Source organism: Galleria mellonella, unplaced genomic scaffold (genome assembly GCF_026898425.1).
Source record: "Galleria mellonella isolate WM207_F2 unplaced genomic scaffold, CSIRO_AGI_GalMel_v1 utg55, whole genome shotgun sequence".
Lineage (NCBI taxonomy): Eukaryota > Metazoa > Arthropoda > Insecta > Lepidoptera > Pyralidae > Galleria > Galleria mellonella.
The window spans coordinates 4,005,071-4,020,308 of NW_026442115.1; the positions used below are offsets into that span (position 1 = coordinate 4,005,071).

Below are 15,238 nucleotides of genomic sequence, written 5' to 3' on the forward strand. Positions count from 1 at the left end.
TCATCCTCACCTATCACCCCACACTGGTATCCCGATAGCGCAGGCACGGTTACCATTTCATTATCACCCATTAATAAAAATTAACATTTTAATAATTTTGGTAAATACTGAGGACAATTCTGAGACGCTTTTATCTACATTTTCTCTAAAATTAAAATTTCAATTTTACATTATAGCGACATCAATATTCTGATGATGACAGATGATACTTGACTCAAAAATAAAAACAAAGATTTTGAAATAGAAGTATTCGTCCTTGTTCATTGGTCTAAAGTCAACCTAGTTGCTAAAGCCAAAGAAAAAGTAAAAGTCACACTAATTTTCTTTTCTCTATTTTGGGTAAGATTATTTGTGCCGCGAAATTTTTAAGAAAATTTAAAATGGTACACCCATTTATTTTTCTTAACTAGTTGTAACTTGGTAAAATATACTGAAAATTGATACAAATTTAGAATTGCGTTGAAAATTAAAAAAATCATATCAATTTGAAAAAAAAGTATTAGTATTTGAGTAGAAATCAAAAATTACATATAGTCGAAACTGATAGACACAATTAAAATAACTAGCTGAAATTTTAGTAACTATACAATTCGGCTATCTAGATGTCATAACCGGCTAAATAACCAGCTATTTGGCTTTCAAGAATTTTATGAAAGATTTTCATTACAGTTGATCCAAATGCTTACGCTTAGCGTTGGCTATTTAGTTGAATATCCGCCCAGCTGCATTATATCGACTTCAATCCTCAACGCTGTAACATATTATTATATATAAAATAGATGATGAAATTAATTTTTTTTTTTTATTCTTTATTTACAAACTGCTTTGTACTCATTATTATATTAAGTATAATCTATTAGTAAAACAATCTTTTAATTTTATTCATAGCAGTACCACTTATGAAATGAATTAAGAAGCTTTTATTTTATTAACTATTATCGAACGGATCAATTCAAAGTTTAAATTCGAAGTTCATAGAAGTCGACTACACTTTTTAATAAAATGAATTTCAATAATAACCATCGATGATATTGCTATTAATGGTTTTTTTATTAATATGTATACTTACCTACTTTGAATTAGTACTTTTAAAGAAAAAATAATAAAAAAAATGAATAATCTAACTTATGTCTTATTGCGATAAAAATCGAACACGATCCAATGCAACCGGGCAGTTATTCAACTAATTAATTATCGACTAGCATACACTGTCATTGCCGTGTGTATCGTAAGAGGTGACTAAGAAAACGTGAGGGATGGGCAGCAACGTGCTTCTTAAAACATATCCAAAGCCTAACTGCGATTGCCAATCCGCCTGCCAAGCGTGGCAATTATTGGCATAACTGCTATATAGCTGTGTGTCGATTAGCTAATCACTACCCCACAAACTTGACAGCTGTAGACATAGTCTCTACCTAATCTGTCAGCGTATGTACAGAATAACCTAAGAAGTACCTAAGAATAAGGAATTACATAGATGGAATGATAAAATAGAAATGCATATCATATGATTGTCTCCTTTCTTCTTATGCAAATATAATTAGTAAAAAGAGGATAAAAATTCACCATTAATTGCTATTTTTGTCAATTCACAGCAGGTTAGTGCATTGAAAATGCATACGGAAAAATTCAGATACAACCTGCTTGCATACTTTCTACTCTTTCGAATATATAATCTAGTAATATAAAATTTGTTATTGATAAATAATTGACATATCAAACATTTTTTATATACTAGCCTGCTATGAATTGAGAATAACAGAAAATGAGGGTGTATCTTTCGTGTTTTTACTAATTATATTTGCATAAGAAGAAAGGAGGCAACCATATAATTTACAGTTTTTATTTTATCATTCCTTCTATGTAATTCCTTGTTATTAGGTCTGCCTTGAATTAATAAAAATAGCAACCGATTGTATATCTTACGTCCTCTTTTTACTAATTATATTTGAATAAGAAGAAACGATTCAACTATATGATTTACAGTTTTATTTTATCATTCCTTCTATGACATTCTTGTTCTTAGGTACAGACATTGTCTCTCTAATGCATGACATTGACAGCTGTATGTTCAAAGAAATTTACTTATAATACTTATTTGATTATTTTGGAAATAAAATACTATTACTCCACAAGATTTTACAGAATAAAATAAACATACTAGGATCATGCTACTTTATATAAACTGGTATGTAATATTAATTATATCTAGCAATAATTACCAGTCGATCGGTTTCTGTAACCACTGAATGATAAGTTGTATTTGTCGTACAATAATAGGTAAATACAATTTTAAAAAGGTAACTATTTATTTAATTTTTTTGTCCTATCCCTGACATATTTAAATGTCTAAGAATAATTTACTGTAAAAATAAAATTAAAAAACGGAAAAGTTGGTTTCGAATCAGAAAATAATAGTGTGGAATGTGAAAGGAAGTGTTTGTCTGATTGAAATATATTTAAGAGTGAGATCCTCAGGAATTTGGGAATTGCACATGTCTGAAGTAGGTAAGTAGTTGAAATAATAATAAATATAATGTTATGTTTAAATTTGTTTGTTCTCAAAATCATATTTACATTACAAGTATTTTCTAATACAATAAATATATAAAAGAATTAAGAGATACCTCTTATTTCTTACCCAATTGTTTACAAACAAAACAATTCTTAAACAGTACAATCTAATTTAGGCCCTTGTTTCAGAGCTTTTCATCTAAAAAAATGGGTCCACCAAAAAAAATAAAGAAATATGATTCTAAAACGAGCAGTGATCGATCTGGTAAGTAAATTGTTAATTTTATTCAAATAAATGAGTAAGTATGAATATATATTGTTTGTTGTATGATGATGTTTGTGCTGGCTGACATTTTTACTGTAAAATGACAATGTTAAATAAGATTGGTAGCATGGAGGGCCGGAACATTGAGCTCCTTTTAATACGGTTGAAAACATATAATATGGTTAATAATATATTCATTTTCCTTATAATATGGTTGGAACCTCTGTCCCATTCATGCTTCAACTGTGAAGCAGTTATGTTTGCATGTCTATGTTTCAGTTTGAAGGTTTTTAATGAGTGATAATGGAATGGTAACCGCACCCACGCTATCAGTATACACTGATGAGGCACCAGTGGAAGATGATATATGAGAATGAAAGCAGGTCAGTTGGCCCACCATGATGGTTTCCAGGGGGAACCCCGTGGAGGTCGACCTGAGAGAGTATAATGCTAGCAATGGGGCTATTAGACTACATTACTAACAACTTTCCCTCCCTGCAGGCGGGGTTACCATTCCATTATCATCCATTGAAAAAATGGTTGAGGAATGAAATCCCTATTAAACATCACTAAAAGCCTAACTACAGTTGCCAACCCGACTACCAAGCATAACAACTACTAGTAAAACACCCCCCTAAGAGTAAGGCCTATGTTCAGCGGTGAACAGTTAACTGTTGATATGAATAAAAGTATATACATATAAATTTAATTTTGTAAAAATAATTATTAATGCCTGAGCTAAGAGAACTTAATTATTTATTGTAAATACAGTTACAGAACAGAAATATAGTTTAAAAGTCTAAAATATAATCCAGTTCTGTATCGATGTATGTAATTAAATTATGACTAGATGATGTCTGTGGATGGGAGATATTTAAGAAAAGTTGATTTTAGGGATCTTAAAAAGAGTAATATTCGAAATTGAAAGTACTTTTCATAATTATATTCCCAATGTCCAAAAACTGGTGTGTATTTTATTACTTCCTTACATAATTGACTGGCAAAAGATAATTACAAATAAAAAGGGCATAAGTACTTTGCAACCATATACTTTTTATAATACTACTAATAGACTTGTAAACTGCAGGTAAGAAGAAGAAAGTTGAAGATGATAGTATGACTATAGACTTGGTAGATGAGGACAACACAGCAGAGAATGTCGGTGTTCCTGGGGCTGCTATGCAAGATGCTGAAAAAAATGATCAAGTGCCTGAAGATGAATTTGGTGCTAAAGACTACAGGTATATGTTTTGTTTCATGATAAAATATAAGATATTTAGACTAATATTATTTAGACTTATATTAGAAATTCTAAGTTATTATCTTTATTAATTTCCTAAACATGAAATGTACCATGCAATAATTTATAGAGCATATAGTATTTACCTAATTTATTCTAAGAGCTCAGAAATCAAGAGTCAAGCAAAACCAGTTTGAACACATAATCCAATCCACATAATTTTCCTTTGTCATCATTTAATCGTGTCTTTATTTCCAACAGGAGTCAGATGTCGTTAAAACCAGATAATGCCAGCCGCCCATTATGGGTTGCACCAAATGGCCACATATTTCTAGAAGCATTTTCACCGGTCTACAAACATGCTCATGATTTTTTAATTGCTATAGCAGAGCCAGTATGCAGGTATTAATACCATCCCTGTCCTAACAATATCATAAACATTTAAAACTGATAAATACCTATTTATTTCTTATTCATTGTAAATAAACAATCCATTGACTATATCATTAAAGTACAGAGAAAAGCTTCTATTAATAAGTATATTGTAAGTATATAATATGTCAATATTGTTACTAATGTGTAAGAGAGGGACTGGCTGAAAACCAGCGCTGTGCAGCTGTTCACATTGCGCTGGGACACTCACAGCATCCGCTGAGCCGGTTCCTTTTGCCGGGTGTGGGACACTTTTTGTATATGTCATTTATATTTTATATTGTAAGTTTACTGGCAATAAATGTTTCTATTCTATTCTATTCTTCTAATATAGTAATCTTTATCTACAAATTATATATAGATGAAAACCTAATTTCTATTCATAATTTTAGGCCACAACACATTCATGAGTATAAACTAACAGCATACAGTTTATATGCAGCCGTGTCTGTTGGCTTGCAAACTACAGACATAATAGAGTATCTGCAGAGATTAAGCAAGTGTGCTGTACCTGCTGGCATTATAGAATTCATTCAACTGTGTACGCTGTCTTATGGGAAAGTGAAACTTGTTCTCAAACATAACAGGTATTTAAATAATATTTGTTCTAAATAATTTTTTTTTATTACAATGGTGGGAAATGGCCTTATGGTAAATGATCACTGTAGCCTATGGATGCCTGCAACACTAGGAATGTTACGTGCGCGTTGCAGACCCTAAACCCTTTGTTTAAGGTTTCAAAAGATCGTCATAGTCATACTGACGGATCTAACAAATATTACATATATAAATCCGTCAGTATTCTACGACTATGATGATATGTTTGAAGGGTGGAATGTGGCAGTAAAACTATAGGGAGGGAGACACAATACTGCTACTCAGGAATAATGACACATAAAGAGCATCAATATGAGCGTAACAGAATAAACTGTAACACATATCTCCCACTGGATTCTATGATAGATAGATACTTTTTATTGTTTCCTCCATAAGATTATAGTAGTAAATTTATGACTTAGATATGTGATGTTTATGTCTACAAGTGACTGTTATCACTTTGCATTAAATAAACTATCAACCGTTTCCAATTCATATTATTATAGTTCTATGTAAAAAAATGACATTAATATAATTTATTTATGTTAAATTTCACAATGATTAATGACCTTGTTGATGTAGCAGTTTATCAAACTCGCTTAGCTTCCGGGAGTCGTATTCATTTCACGTACAAACAGTTATATTCTGTTAGTAAAGGCGGAATGTTTTCTTTATATAATAATGTATGTATTTAAAAAAGGTTATAAATATGTCCATCAACTGTCCATTACCCATATTATAAGCTTTGTTTACATTGGATTCAGAGGTGCTATATAATGTGTTTCTTAGTGTTTATAAATCATACATAACATTAAGTGAATATCGTTTATAAAATCTGCAAATCGTAACAATATATTTCATTTGTATACAGATATCTAGTAGAAAGTAAACATGTCGAAGTATTACAAAAACTGCTGCGTGATCCTGTGATCCAGCAGTGTAGGTTGCGGCGTGACGGCGATGAGGAGCTCCTCACTTCCGCGCTCCCCAACAAACCTACCGATCCCACCGGCGCTACCAGACCTGGTAAACATATATCTACTAGTACTGTGATTTTAAACAAAAATCATTTGCATAGGTACCACTGGTCTACTCGTGTTTTTGAAAGATGGAGAAATTACAGTGTTTGGGCGCATACCTTAGTACTCAGAAATTGTAGCATATAAAAAGTACTATGTAAGAATCATCACAGTGATTCAATATTGTAAACATTATCGCCCTTGTTCATAAAAACTAAAACCTCCTATAAACCAATATAATTAAAGTATAATTTAATTCATACTGAGAATTTAGCGCAAAAGAAAGACAAAGCAGTTCAATATCTAAAATTAATTTATAAGAGGTTTAACGTTTTTATTAATAAAGAATTATTACATATTTAATTTTCTAGTATATTCCTTAAAGACTGTATATTCTACTAGTTATTCTAAATTTAATTTTCTAGACTTAGCAGTTTTAGCTGTATGTTGATAACAAAGTCAGAAAAACCGATTGTTCTTCTCCCTGCAGTTCCATACATAGATAGATATATAATTTATTTGTATTACATCACACAAATAACAACAGATATAGATATATACGCAAATAAAAGAAATAAATAAATACAGAAAAAAAAACGAAAGGAAAATACATAAAAGAAAAAATATATATAAGCACATGTGGAATTTAGAAATAGGTGGTGGTACTTCTAGATGGCGTATTAAAATAAAACACACACCAGATTTTAAGTTAGACATTCAGAAACTCAACTGTGAATACTGCATTCAATTTTAAGAAGTAGTTTTTACTTGATTCCGGTACAAACATAACAAAAATTCCAAAAATAGTATTATATACATATTGGCTTGTATTGATCTTATTAAAGCCACTAATATAAATTTTTATTAAATAATTCCTAAATACAGACATCGTCTAATTACAATTCTATTACAATTGGAAAATTACTACCTATCTATCCTTCATTATTATAAACCAAGTAATCTACATATAATAACATTGCAATTTCTATATTATTATATTTCTTTTATGTAAAATTATCATTAATTTATCATTAAAAATAACAGGTGACGACAAGCCAGCAGCGAATGGCGGCGTACCCGACGACATTAGTCAGTTCTACCAGCAGCTCGATAAAGACGACGAGGACGAGGAGACCACAGACATCGCTGCCAATACCGCCGTCGCTTTCGAAGTCGATCCCGATAAAATTGAGGTATTATCACTACATCCTTACTGATATTACATATGTGAAAGTGAGTTTATTTGTTTGTTAGCTTATAGCGCCTTAACCAATGACTATAATAATAAATACTAGTATACTCTGTCATGTCCATGGTACTCCTCATGTCTATAGGTCACGGTTACCACTTTCCATCAGGTGGGCCGTCAGCTTGTTTGCCATTCTAAGATGTATAAAAAAAACTACAATTAAAAGGAAGTAAATATTTTAGACCGTCAATAATAATATTTTTACACATTTACAGGTTATACAAAAAAGATGTATCGAACTGGAGCATCCTTTACTGGCTGAATATGATTTCCGTAATGACTCTATAAATCCTGACATAAACATTGATCTGAAACCAACCGCGGTCTTGCGACCTTACCAGGAGAAGAGTCTAAGGAAAATGTTTGGAAATGGAAGAGCTAGGTAAGATAAAACTAGAAATATATGTCAAAATTACATTATATTTACATTACTACCAGAGGAAGACTCTGTATAAAAGTCGTTGCTTGGGTACCTCTGTCCCATTTGTGTTTCAACCGTAAATCAGTTGTGTTTGCATGGCTGTGTTTTGGTTTGAAAATATATATATATATATATATATATATATATATATATATATATAATATATATATATATATATATATATATATATATATATATATATATATATATATGTCCATATATATATATATATATATATGATATATATAGTATATATATATATATATATATCTATAGGCGACGATTACCACTTTCCATCAATGGGTCGTCAGCTTGTTTACTCTAAATTGTATATATTAGAATACAACAAAATAATATACATTGTGTACCTAATAGTTATTGATTTTTATATATAAATCAATTTTACCGAAAACTTCGACTGCATGATCATGGATATATTTGATTGTTGAAATTAAATGATATACTACCTCTTTTCCAAATATCAATTTTTCCCAAAATTAGAGATAACAAAGTCACTTTACACACATTTTTAATACCCAAGATACAATGTTTACAAATGATAGACCTCCGTTTTTTATCAATATAATCAGTTTTTACAACAAAATCTTATATACACTACCCTTCCTTTCCCTTCCACTAATTTTGCACCACCTACATAGATTGTATTTTTGCAGTATATGTAATAATATATATATTATCGCTACACCCAGATCGGGTGTGATAGTGTTGCCGTGCGGCGCGGGCAAGTCGTTGGTCGGTGTGACGGCCGTGTGTACGGTCCGCAAGCGCGCGCTCGTACTCTGCAACTCCGGCGTTTCCGTCGAACAATGGAAACAGCAGTTCAAGTGCTGGTCCACTGCCGACGACAGCATGATATGCAGGTACGTTCCCAGACAAGATTATCTGAGCATGGTAGATTGACAATTGATTGATCTATCATGTTTCAACCAGATTCGCAACCTTTCTCATTTAATTGAATGTTATAAGTTGTCACTTCTAATTTCATACATACATACATATCTGTCACGCCTGTCTCCCATTAGGGTAGGCAGAAACAATGGAACGCCAAATGCTTTGATTCAAACACCTCTTTTCACATTCATCAATCTTTTCATAAACGCTCGCCGGTTATGGGTACTTATAATTTGGCCCTTCTTCAGCACGTCGCCTATTTTACTTCTAATTTCAATGTATTAGTCTTTATAAATGTAATATATTATTATTTCAATTATAAAAATTATATTTTCATGTGTTAAAACATTTATGTGTTGTGTTTTATATATTGTTCTAGATGTATAAGATATTATGTATATTAGTGGAAATGGAATGTATAAAATACAATGGATGTAATAACTTGGTCAGGTTCACCTCTGAGGCTAAGGACAAGCCGATGGGCGCGGGCATCCTGATCACGACGTACTCTATGATCACGCACGGGCAGCGGCGGTCGTGGGAGGCGGAGCAGACCATGAAGTGGCTGCAGGCACAGGAGTGGGGACTGGTGGTTCTCGACGAGGTGCACACCATCCCCGCTAAGATGTTCCGCCGCGTGCTCACCATCGTACACTCGCACGCCAAGCTCGGTATGGCACAGTACCTATACACTTTATGATCTGCACACACCAAATACCAGAGGGAGACTGTACAAAAGTCGATTGCTTGGGTACCTCTGTCCCATGCGTGTTTCTACCGTGAAACAGTTGTGTTTGCCTGGCTGTGTTTCGGTTTGAAGGGTGGGATATGGCGTGAATTTACAGGGTACAGAGGAATAACATCCGAGTCCTCAGTAATAGCAACACTTGGGGGAAACAATGTACTCTGTTATGTCCATGGTACTGCTCATGTCTATAGGCGATGGTTACCACTTTCCACCTGGTGGGCCGTCAGCTTGTTTGCCATTCTAAGTTGTATATAATAAAAAAAACTAAATGTTGTATCCGCGGACTTTCTTTTTATTTATACCTCGTCTACCCAGGCTTTTAAATCCAACGAGAGACCTCTGGGTACTGTGTATCTGGGTATTGTGAAAATTGTGAAAGACACGGCATACACAAATGGAAATTTCCTCTACAAACAATATATTCATCATCTGTAAAAACCTTTACTGATATTATAAGTGTAAAAATAAGTTTGTTACTAAACGCCGTAATAGCTCAACATGCCACTCAATTTAGCACACCCCTAGTATATGTAATTGAGAAATACATAAGTTATATTTTATTTCAGTTGATCAATATCTTAATAGCCAGCAGATAATAATATAAATAATAATAAAGAATACTTTATAATAATATACTACTACTTATATACTCGTCACTTGAAAGTGTGACATAACAAATTAAGGGATTTTAATATTAGTTTACGAACAGGCTTGACCGCCACACTCCTCCGCGAGGACGATAAGATTGCGGACCTGAACTTCCTGATCGGGCCCAAGCTGTACGAGGCCAACTGGCTGGAGCTGCAGGCTGCTGGTTATATCGCGCGCGTCCAATGCGCCGAGGTCTGGTGCCCCATGACACCCGAGTTCTACCGAGAATACCTCATACAAAAGTCAGTACTAGCCACCTTATACTCAATAATAGTCGTGGGCTCAAGGGGAATGTCGAGATTTAAGAGGGAGTTGTGGAAGGAAGTTAGGATGTAAGGAGGGTTGTAGGGGGGGGGGGGGAAGGATTAACAGCTCAAGGGTGCCTTAGTTAAAGGCTAGGCCGACATTTAGTTTATGATAGATTTTGGCATTATTGTCGTGATTTTGTGACCTGACAAAATTAAATCTTTGTGTAAACTGGCCAGTCATGTCAGCCAACATATGTCACTTATATATGCTATATCTCAGGGCCTTCAGCATCAAAGAGCACAGCAATGTTTATAGAGGTCAAGTTGTTACATAAAAAATTATGAACAAATTGAAAACCTTTTGGAATTCACTGAAAATAATCCTTATTGTTTTAATATTTCAGAATAAATAAAAAAATGTTATTGTATGTAATGAATCCATCGAAATTTCGAGCGTGTCAATTCCTAGTACGATACCACGAGCGGCGCGGCGACAAAACGATCGTATTCTCAGACAACGTGTTTGCTCTACGCCACTATGCCGTCAAGATGAACAAGCCCTACATATACGGGCCGACTTCGCAGAGCGAGAGAATACAAATCCTGCAGAACTTCAAGTTCAATCCTAAAGTGAACACTATATTCGTCAGTAAAGTCGCTGACACGAGTTTCGATTTGCCAGAGGCGAACGTGTTGATACAAATATCGTCACACGGTGGCTCTCGCCGGCAAGAAGCTCAAAGATTAGGTAAGTTTTATAGATCTATAGAATTCTGTTCCTAAAGGAACTAATTCTTTCTGTAATAAAATTAAGGGTTCGAAATATTTACCATCCATCTATTTTAACCCATAAGAATCGAATACAAAATAAATACTATCAGTTGATTTTCGACTACTTTTCCACGCCTACCATATTTTTTTTAATATATTCATGTTAAATGTTGATCTTATTCGATTTATATTAGCTGAACACATGAATCAGCTGTTTTTTAACATCTTTTTAAATTATTGATGTCTTTTAGTTCCTCTCTTTCCGTGAGTAGGTAAAGTAGATAGGGCTGATATATCTAAAGAAGATAAAAGCCCTTAAGAATAAGTTGTCGAAGTGATAAAGCGTAACCTAAAAATAACGTAAAATTGTATGATGTTTCCCTAATAGGAGATAAGAGTGCAGAATATGTAACATTTTGCTTCACAAAAAAAGTTACTTCAATCACAACTACAGTACCTAACAACCCTATCAATTGTAAAAAGCACTATCAAAATGTGACAAGAACTAATTAATGCAAAGATATTTCTTTTGTAACGTTCTTTAAAATACCATGACTTACATACCTAAAAATGTAATTTATAAACAATAAAACAATATTTTTAAAGTATATAATAATTTATTATTAGCCGTGTAATCTTGACTTAGAATAGGCCACCCCTTCCGTTCCAGTGGGTGTCGTAGGAATCGACTAAGGGGGGACGAGAGATGGGCATCAGCGTCCCTCTTAAAATATTTACGAAGTCTAACTGCGGGTGCTAATCCGCCTGCCAAGCATGACAACTACTGCCAAAACTCCCCAAGGGGGAGGTTTATGTTCAGCAGTGGACAATTAAAGGCTGATATGATGATGATGATGATAATTTATGATTACAAAGATAATGTTTGGGAATATATTTGAAATATAATTGATTTGTATTTGCAAAAATAATTTTCAGGTCGTATTCTGCGAGCAAAAAAAGGTGCTTTAGCAGAAGAATATAATGCTTTTTTCTACACCCTTGTATCACAAGATACTTTAGAAATGGCTTACAGTAGAAAAAGACAAAGATTCCTTGTAAATCAGGGGTACAGTTATAAGGTAATATTATAATAACAATCTAAACTATAAATTGTATATAATTGTTTAGCTCGTGTTTTAATTTTAATTTCTTTATAGGTTATAACAGAATTAAAAGGTATGGACCAAGAGCCAGATTTACTTTATGGGTCCAGGGAAGAGCAAGGCATGCTTTTACAACAGGTCAGTATAATATTTGTTACTAACTTTTCTACCGTCGTGTGTTCAACACGCCTTACAACGCCTCTGCGAGAGATTCGCGATATATTAATGCAAGAAAGTGCAATTTGATAAAATTTTAAATTGTAACTGTAAACTCTTTGTACAAACAAAATTCAGTATTACCTACTGCAACAAACTGGAAACAATTTCGTTCAATTTTTTCTGGGGAGAGGAGGTCAAAAAGTTCGCGGAATAGAGGGGTTGCTGGGGGTTAGTTAACTTATCCAGGTAGTCACTTGTTAAGCACCTCATTAAGAGTATATTTACAAAGTTTGAACCAAGTCAAGTCATTAACTTTTGAGTTATCGACCTACAAACAAGTGAATCGGGAAGAAGTCAGCAAGTATGGAGAAAATTGAACACCGTGCCGTTATTAAGTTCCTCACCAAGCAAGGAAAATCCGCTCAGACGATTTTTCAAGAGCTGATAACAGTTTATGCGGACTCTGCCCCTAATAAAACTATGGTTTACAAGTCAGTGACATGGTCTTTTTAAACAAGGAAGAGAGTCTATTGAAGATGACCCCCGCTCCGGACGGCCAATTGAGGCCACCACACCGAAAATCGTCGCAAAAGTAGTAAAACTTGTATTAGAAAATACCCGGCTGAAGAAGAAACAGCTTGCAGCAATGGTTGGAGTATCCGAAACAAGTATTTTAAATATTCTACATCATCATCTTGCCATGACTAAAGTCAATGCAAGATGGGATGAAACTTGGGTTTACCACTATGAACCTGAGTCGAAGGAAAAGTCGATGCAGAGGCATAAAAAAGGCACAACGCCTCCGAAGAAGTTTAAAATGTCACAATTAGGCGGAAAGACCATGGCGACTATCTTTTGGGATACAGAAGGCAATTTTGCTGATCTTTTAAAAAATCGTGGTGTGACTATAACGGGACAGTACTACTTCTTTACTGGACAGATTCAAAGAAGCTATCAAGGAAAAAAGAAGAGAAAAGCTGTCAAAAGGTGTGCTCCTTTTGCACGACAACACTTCCATCAACATGTGCCATGTTGCGACGGCTGCCTTCCACCGAGGTTTGAAACATTAAACCACCCACTTTACAGTCCAGACTTGGCCCCCAGCGACTATTATTTATTCCCAAAAATGAAAAAGGAGCTGCGTGGAAAAAAATTTGGCGACGATAAAGAAGTCAAGTTTGCAATTTCGGCCTATTTTAACAGCAAAGATAAACCTTTTTTTTTTTCAATGGTATAAACAAATTATTTGAGAGATATGAAAAATGTATTAAAATTAAGGGAGAATATATTGAAAAGGAATAATAGTTTCATGTTTAATTTCAACCCCGTTTTCCCCTCATTCCGCGATCTTTTTGACCTCCCCTCGTACTTTACCATATCTGTATGATGTATATTTAAAAAAAAATAACGCAAAACTCATTGTCCTATCTAAATTCACTTAACAATAGGCAGGTTTTACTTTTTATTTACATAAATATGCAGCAGGCATACGTGAGGAATGAATCGTTCTAATACACTCTGCGAAATGTAGGCAGTCGGATATTCACCCAAACAGTTAACTAGTTGCCTCTAATTATCCCATCAGATAATAATATCGATGGGATAATTATGACCATACTCATGACCATAAGGTCATGAGTACATTTTTTTACATGTTAAATAAGTATATAGGGTTTCTTTAAGGCTCCTAAAAATAATGTTGCATAAAAGACTTGTTACAAAAAAAAACAAAGAACAGTGAATGTAGATGGTCTATAACATTTGTACACGGCAGGTGCTCGCGGCATCAGAGACAGAGTGCGAGGAGGAACGCGAGGGTGGGGCCGGTGGATCAGGCGGCGCAGGGTCGGCGCGGCGCGCCGCCGGCAGCCTCGCCTCACTCGCTGGCGCCGACGACGGCCTCTACCTCGAGCACCGCCGCTCTGGCATACAGAACAAACATCCTCTTTTTAAGAAATTCCGATATTAACGACACATACACCGACCAAAACCATCTACAGACGTAAAATAATAAATGTATTTTGACCTTTAATTTTTTTTTTTTATTTTACATTTTTAGTTCCAGATCGAGTCTGAAATTGGACTATTTTTATATAAGTTTAAGGGTCTGCACAAACAACTTTTCATGAAGGAGAAAACTACCCGTTGCTTTCACCATAGACTAATGTCTTAAGTAATTCAAATCCAGTTTTATGCACTAAAATAATTTAAATGTTCTTCTTCCGCAAAGATAACCCTCATGACCGGGGGAAAGAAATTAATAATGGAGTCGTAACTGCAAGCAATATACCCTATCAGGTCGACCTCCACACGGCTCCCTGAAAATCTTAATTATTTTTTATCACGATGAACTTATTAACCTGCTTCATACATTGACTTTATTAAAATCAATAAACGTCAAATTATTTACCTCCAACTCTGAAAATACTTAATATTTTATAATACTTTATTCCTCCTAACTCTAGTGTAACTAACAAAATGTCGAGATTTATTGTTGTTGCCAATGTACATTTACATATTGTGTATTTTACGTCCATAAATGTTTTTTTTTTCGAATAAATATTCAATGTCGTCTATTCCAGTAAAACTGAAACGGAAGGAGGCGTGCCCGAATGGGCTATAGTGGAATTACAGGGGTTAATTCAAACTAAGAAGGAATCCTTGGAAGGGCCCACAGTCGTTGGCGACTTACACTACTACAGCAGAAACCATCACCCAGTTTTGATACTTGGCCATCATGTGCTAAACGGAAAAGAAGTAAAACTGGATCAACCAATGGCGGTTATTGAGAAAGTGAACGCGTCTGATAAAACTGAATACAAAGTGAGAGCGGTCGTCAAAAAGAAAATCTTATTTAAATCAAGACCAAAACCGATCATATCGAATGTCGCAGAAAAAGTGTAATTATG

The 15,238-nt window shown here is 34.1% G+C and overlaps 2 protein-coding genes across 3 annotated transcripts; both read left to right on the plus strand.

Moving 5' to 3' along the window:
- The first annotated feature begins 2,031 nt into the window (after positions 1–2,031).
- LOC113521315 (general transcription and DNA repair factor IIH helicase subunit XPB) lies at positions 2,032–14,345 on the plus strand. Of its 2 annotated transcripts, none has more exons than XM_026906824.3 (15): positions 2,032–2,188; positions 2,704–2,779; positions 3,867–4,020; positions 4,281–4,421; positions 4,844–5,038; positions 5,920–6,074; positions 7,112–7,260; positions 7,532–7,698; positions 8,448–8,618; positions 9,100–9,320; positions 10,107–10,290; positions 10,701–11,044; positions 12,004–12,146; positions 12,225–12,308; positions 14,104–14,345. In XM_026906824.3, the coding sequence occupies exons 2-15, from the start codon at positions 2,722–2,724 to the stop codon at positions 14,296–14,298; spliced, it is 2,361 nt and encodes a 786-aa protein (XP_026762625.1). In that variant the 5' UTR covers positions 2,032–2,188; positions 2,704–2,721; the 3' UTR covers positions 14,299–14,345. The 2 variants fall into 2 exon arrangements, with proteins under 2 accessions (XP_026762625.1, XP_031768523.1); XM_031912663.2 differs by lacking the exon at positions 2,032–2,188 and adding an exon at positions 2,301–2,508.
- Positions 14,346–14,592: 247 nt separating this feature from the next.
- LOC128201599 (chromosome transmission fidelity protein 8 homolog) lies at positions 14,593–15,233 on the plus strand. Its single transcript, XM_052899045.1, has 2 exons — positions 14,593–14,600; positions 14,912–15,233. Exons 1-2 carry the CDS (start codon positions 14,593–14,595, stop codon positions 15,231–15,233), a joined length of 330 nt encoding a protein of 109 aa, XP_052755005.1.
- Positions 15,234–15,238: the final 5 nt, after the last annotated feature.

What these genes read in the sequence shown, in the direction of transcription:
- LOC113521315 (XM_026906824.3), top strand. Translation starts at nt 2,722, where the DNA reads ATGGGTCCACCAAAAAAAATAAAGAAATATGATTCTAAAACGAGCAGT. An exon ending in AACGAGCAGTGATCGATCTG is followed by an intron (nt 2,780 to 3,866) that starts GTAAGTAAATTG and finishes TGTAAACTGCAG; the next exon opens with GTAAGAAGAAGAAAGTTGAA. An exon ending in GACGACAGCATGATATGCAG is followed by an intron (nt 8,619 to 9,099) that starts GTACGTTCCCAG and finishes TAACTTGGTCAG; the next exon opens with GTTCACCTCTGAGGCTAAGG.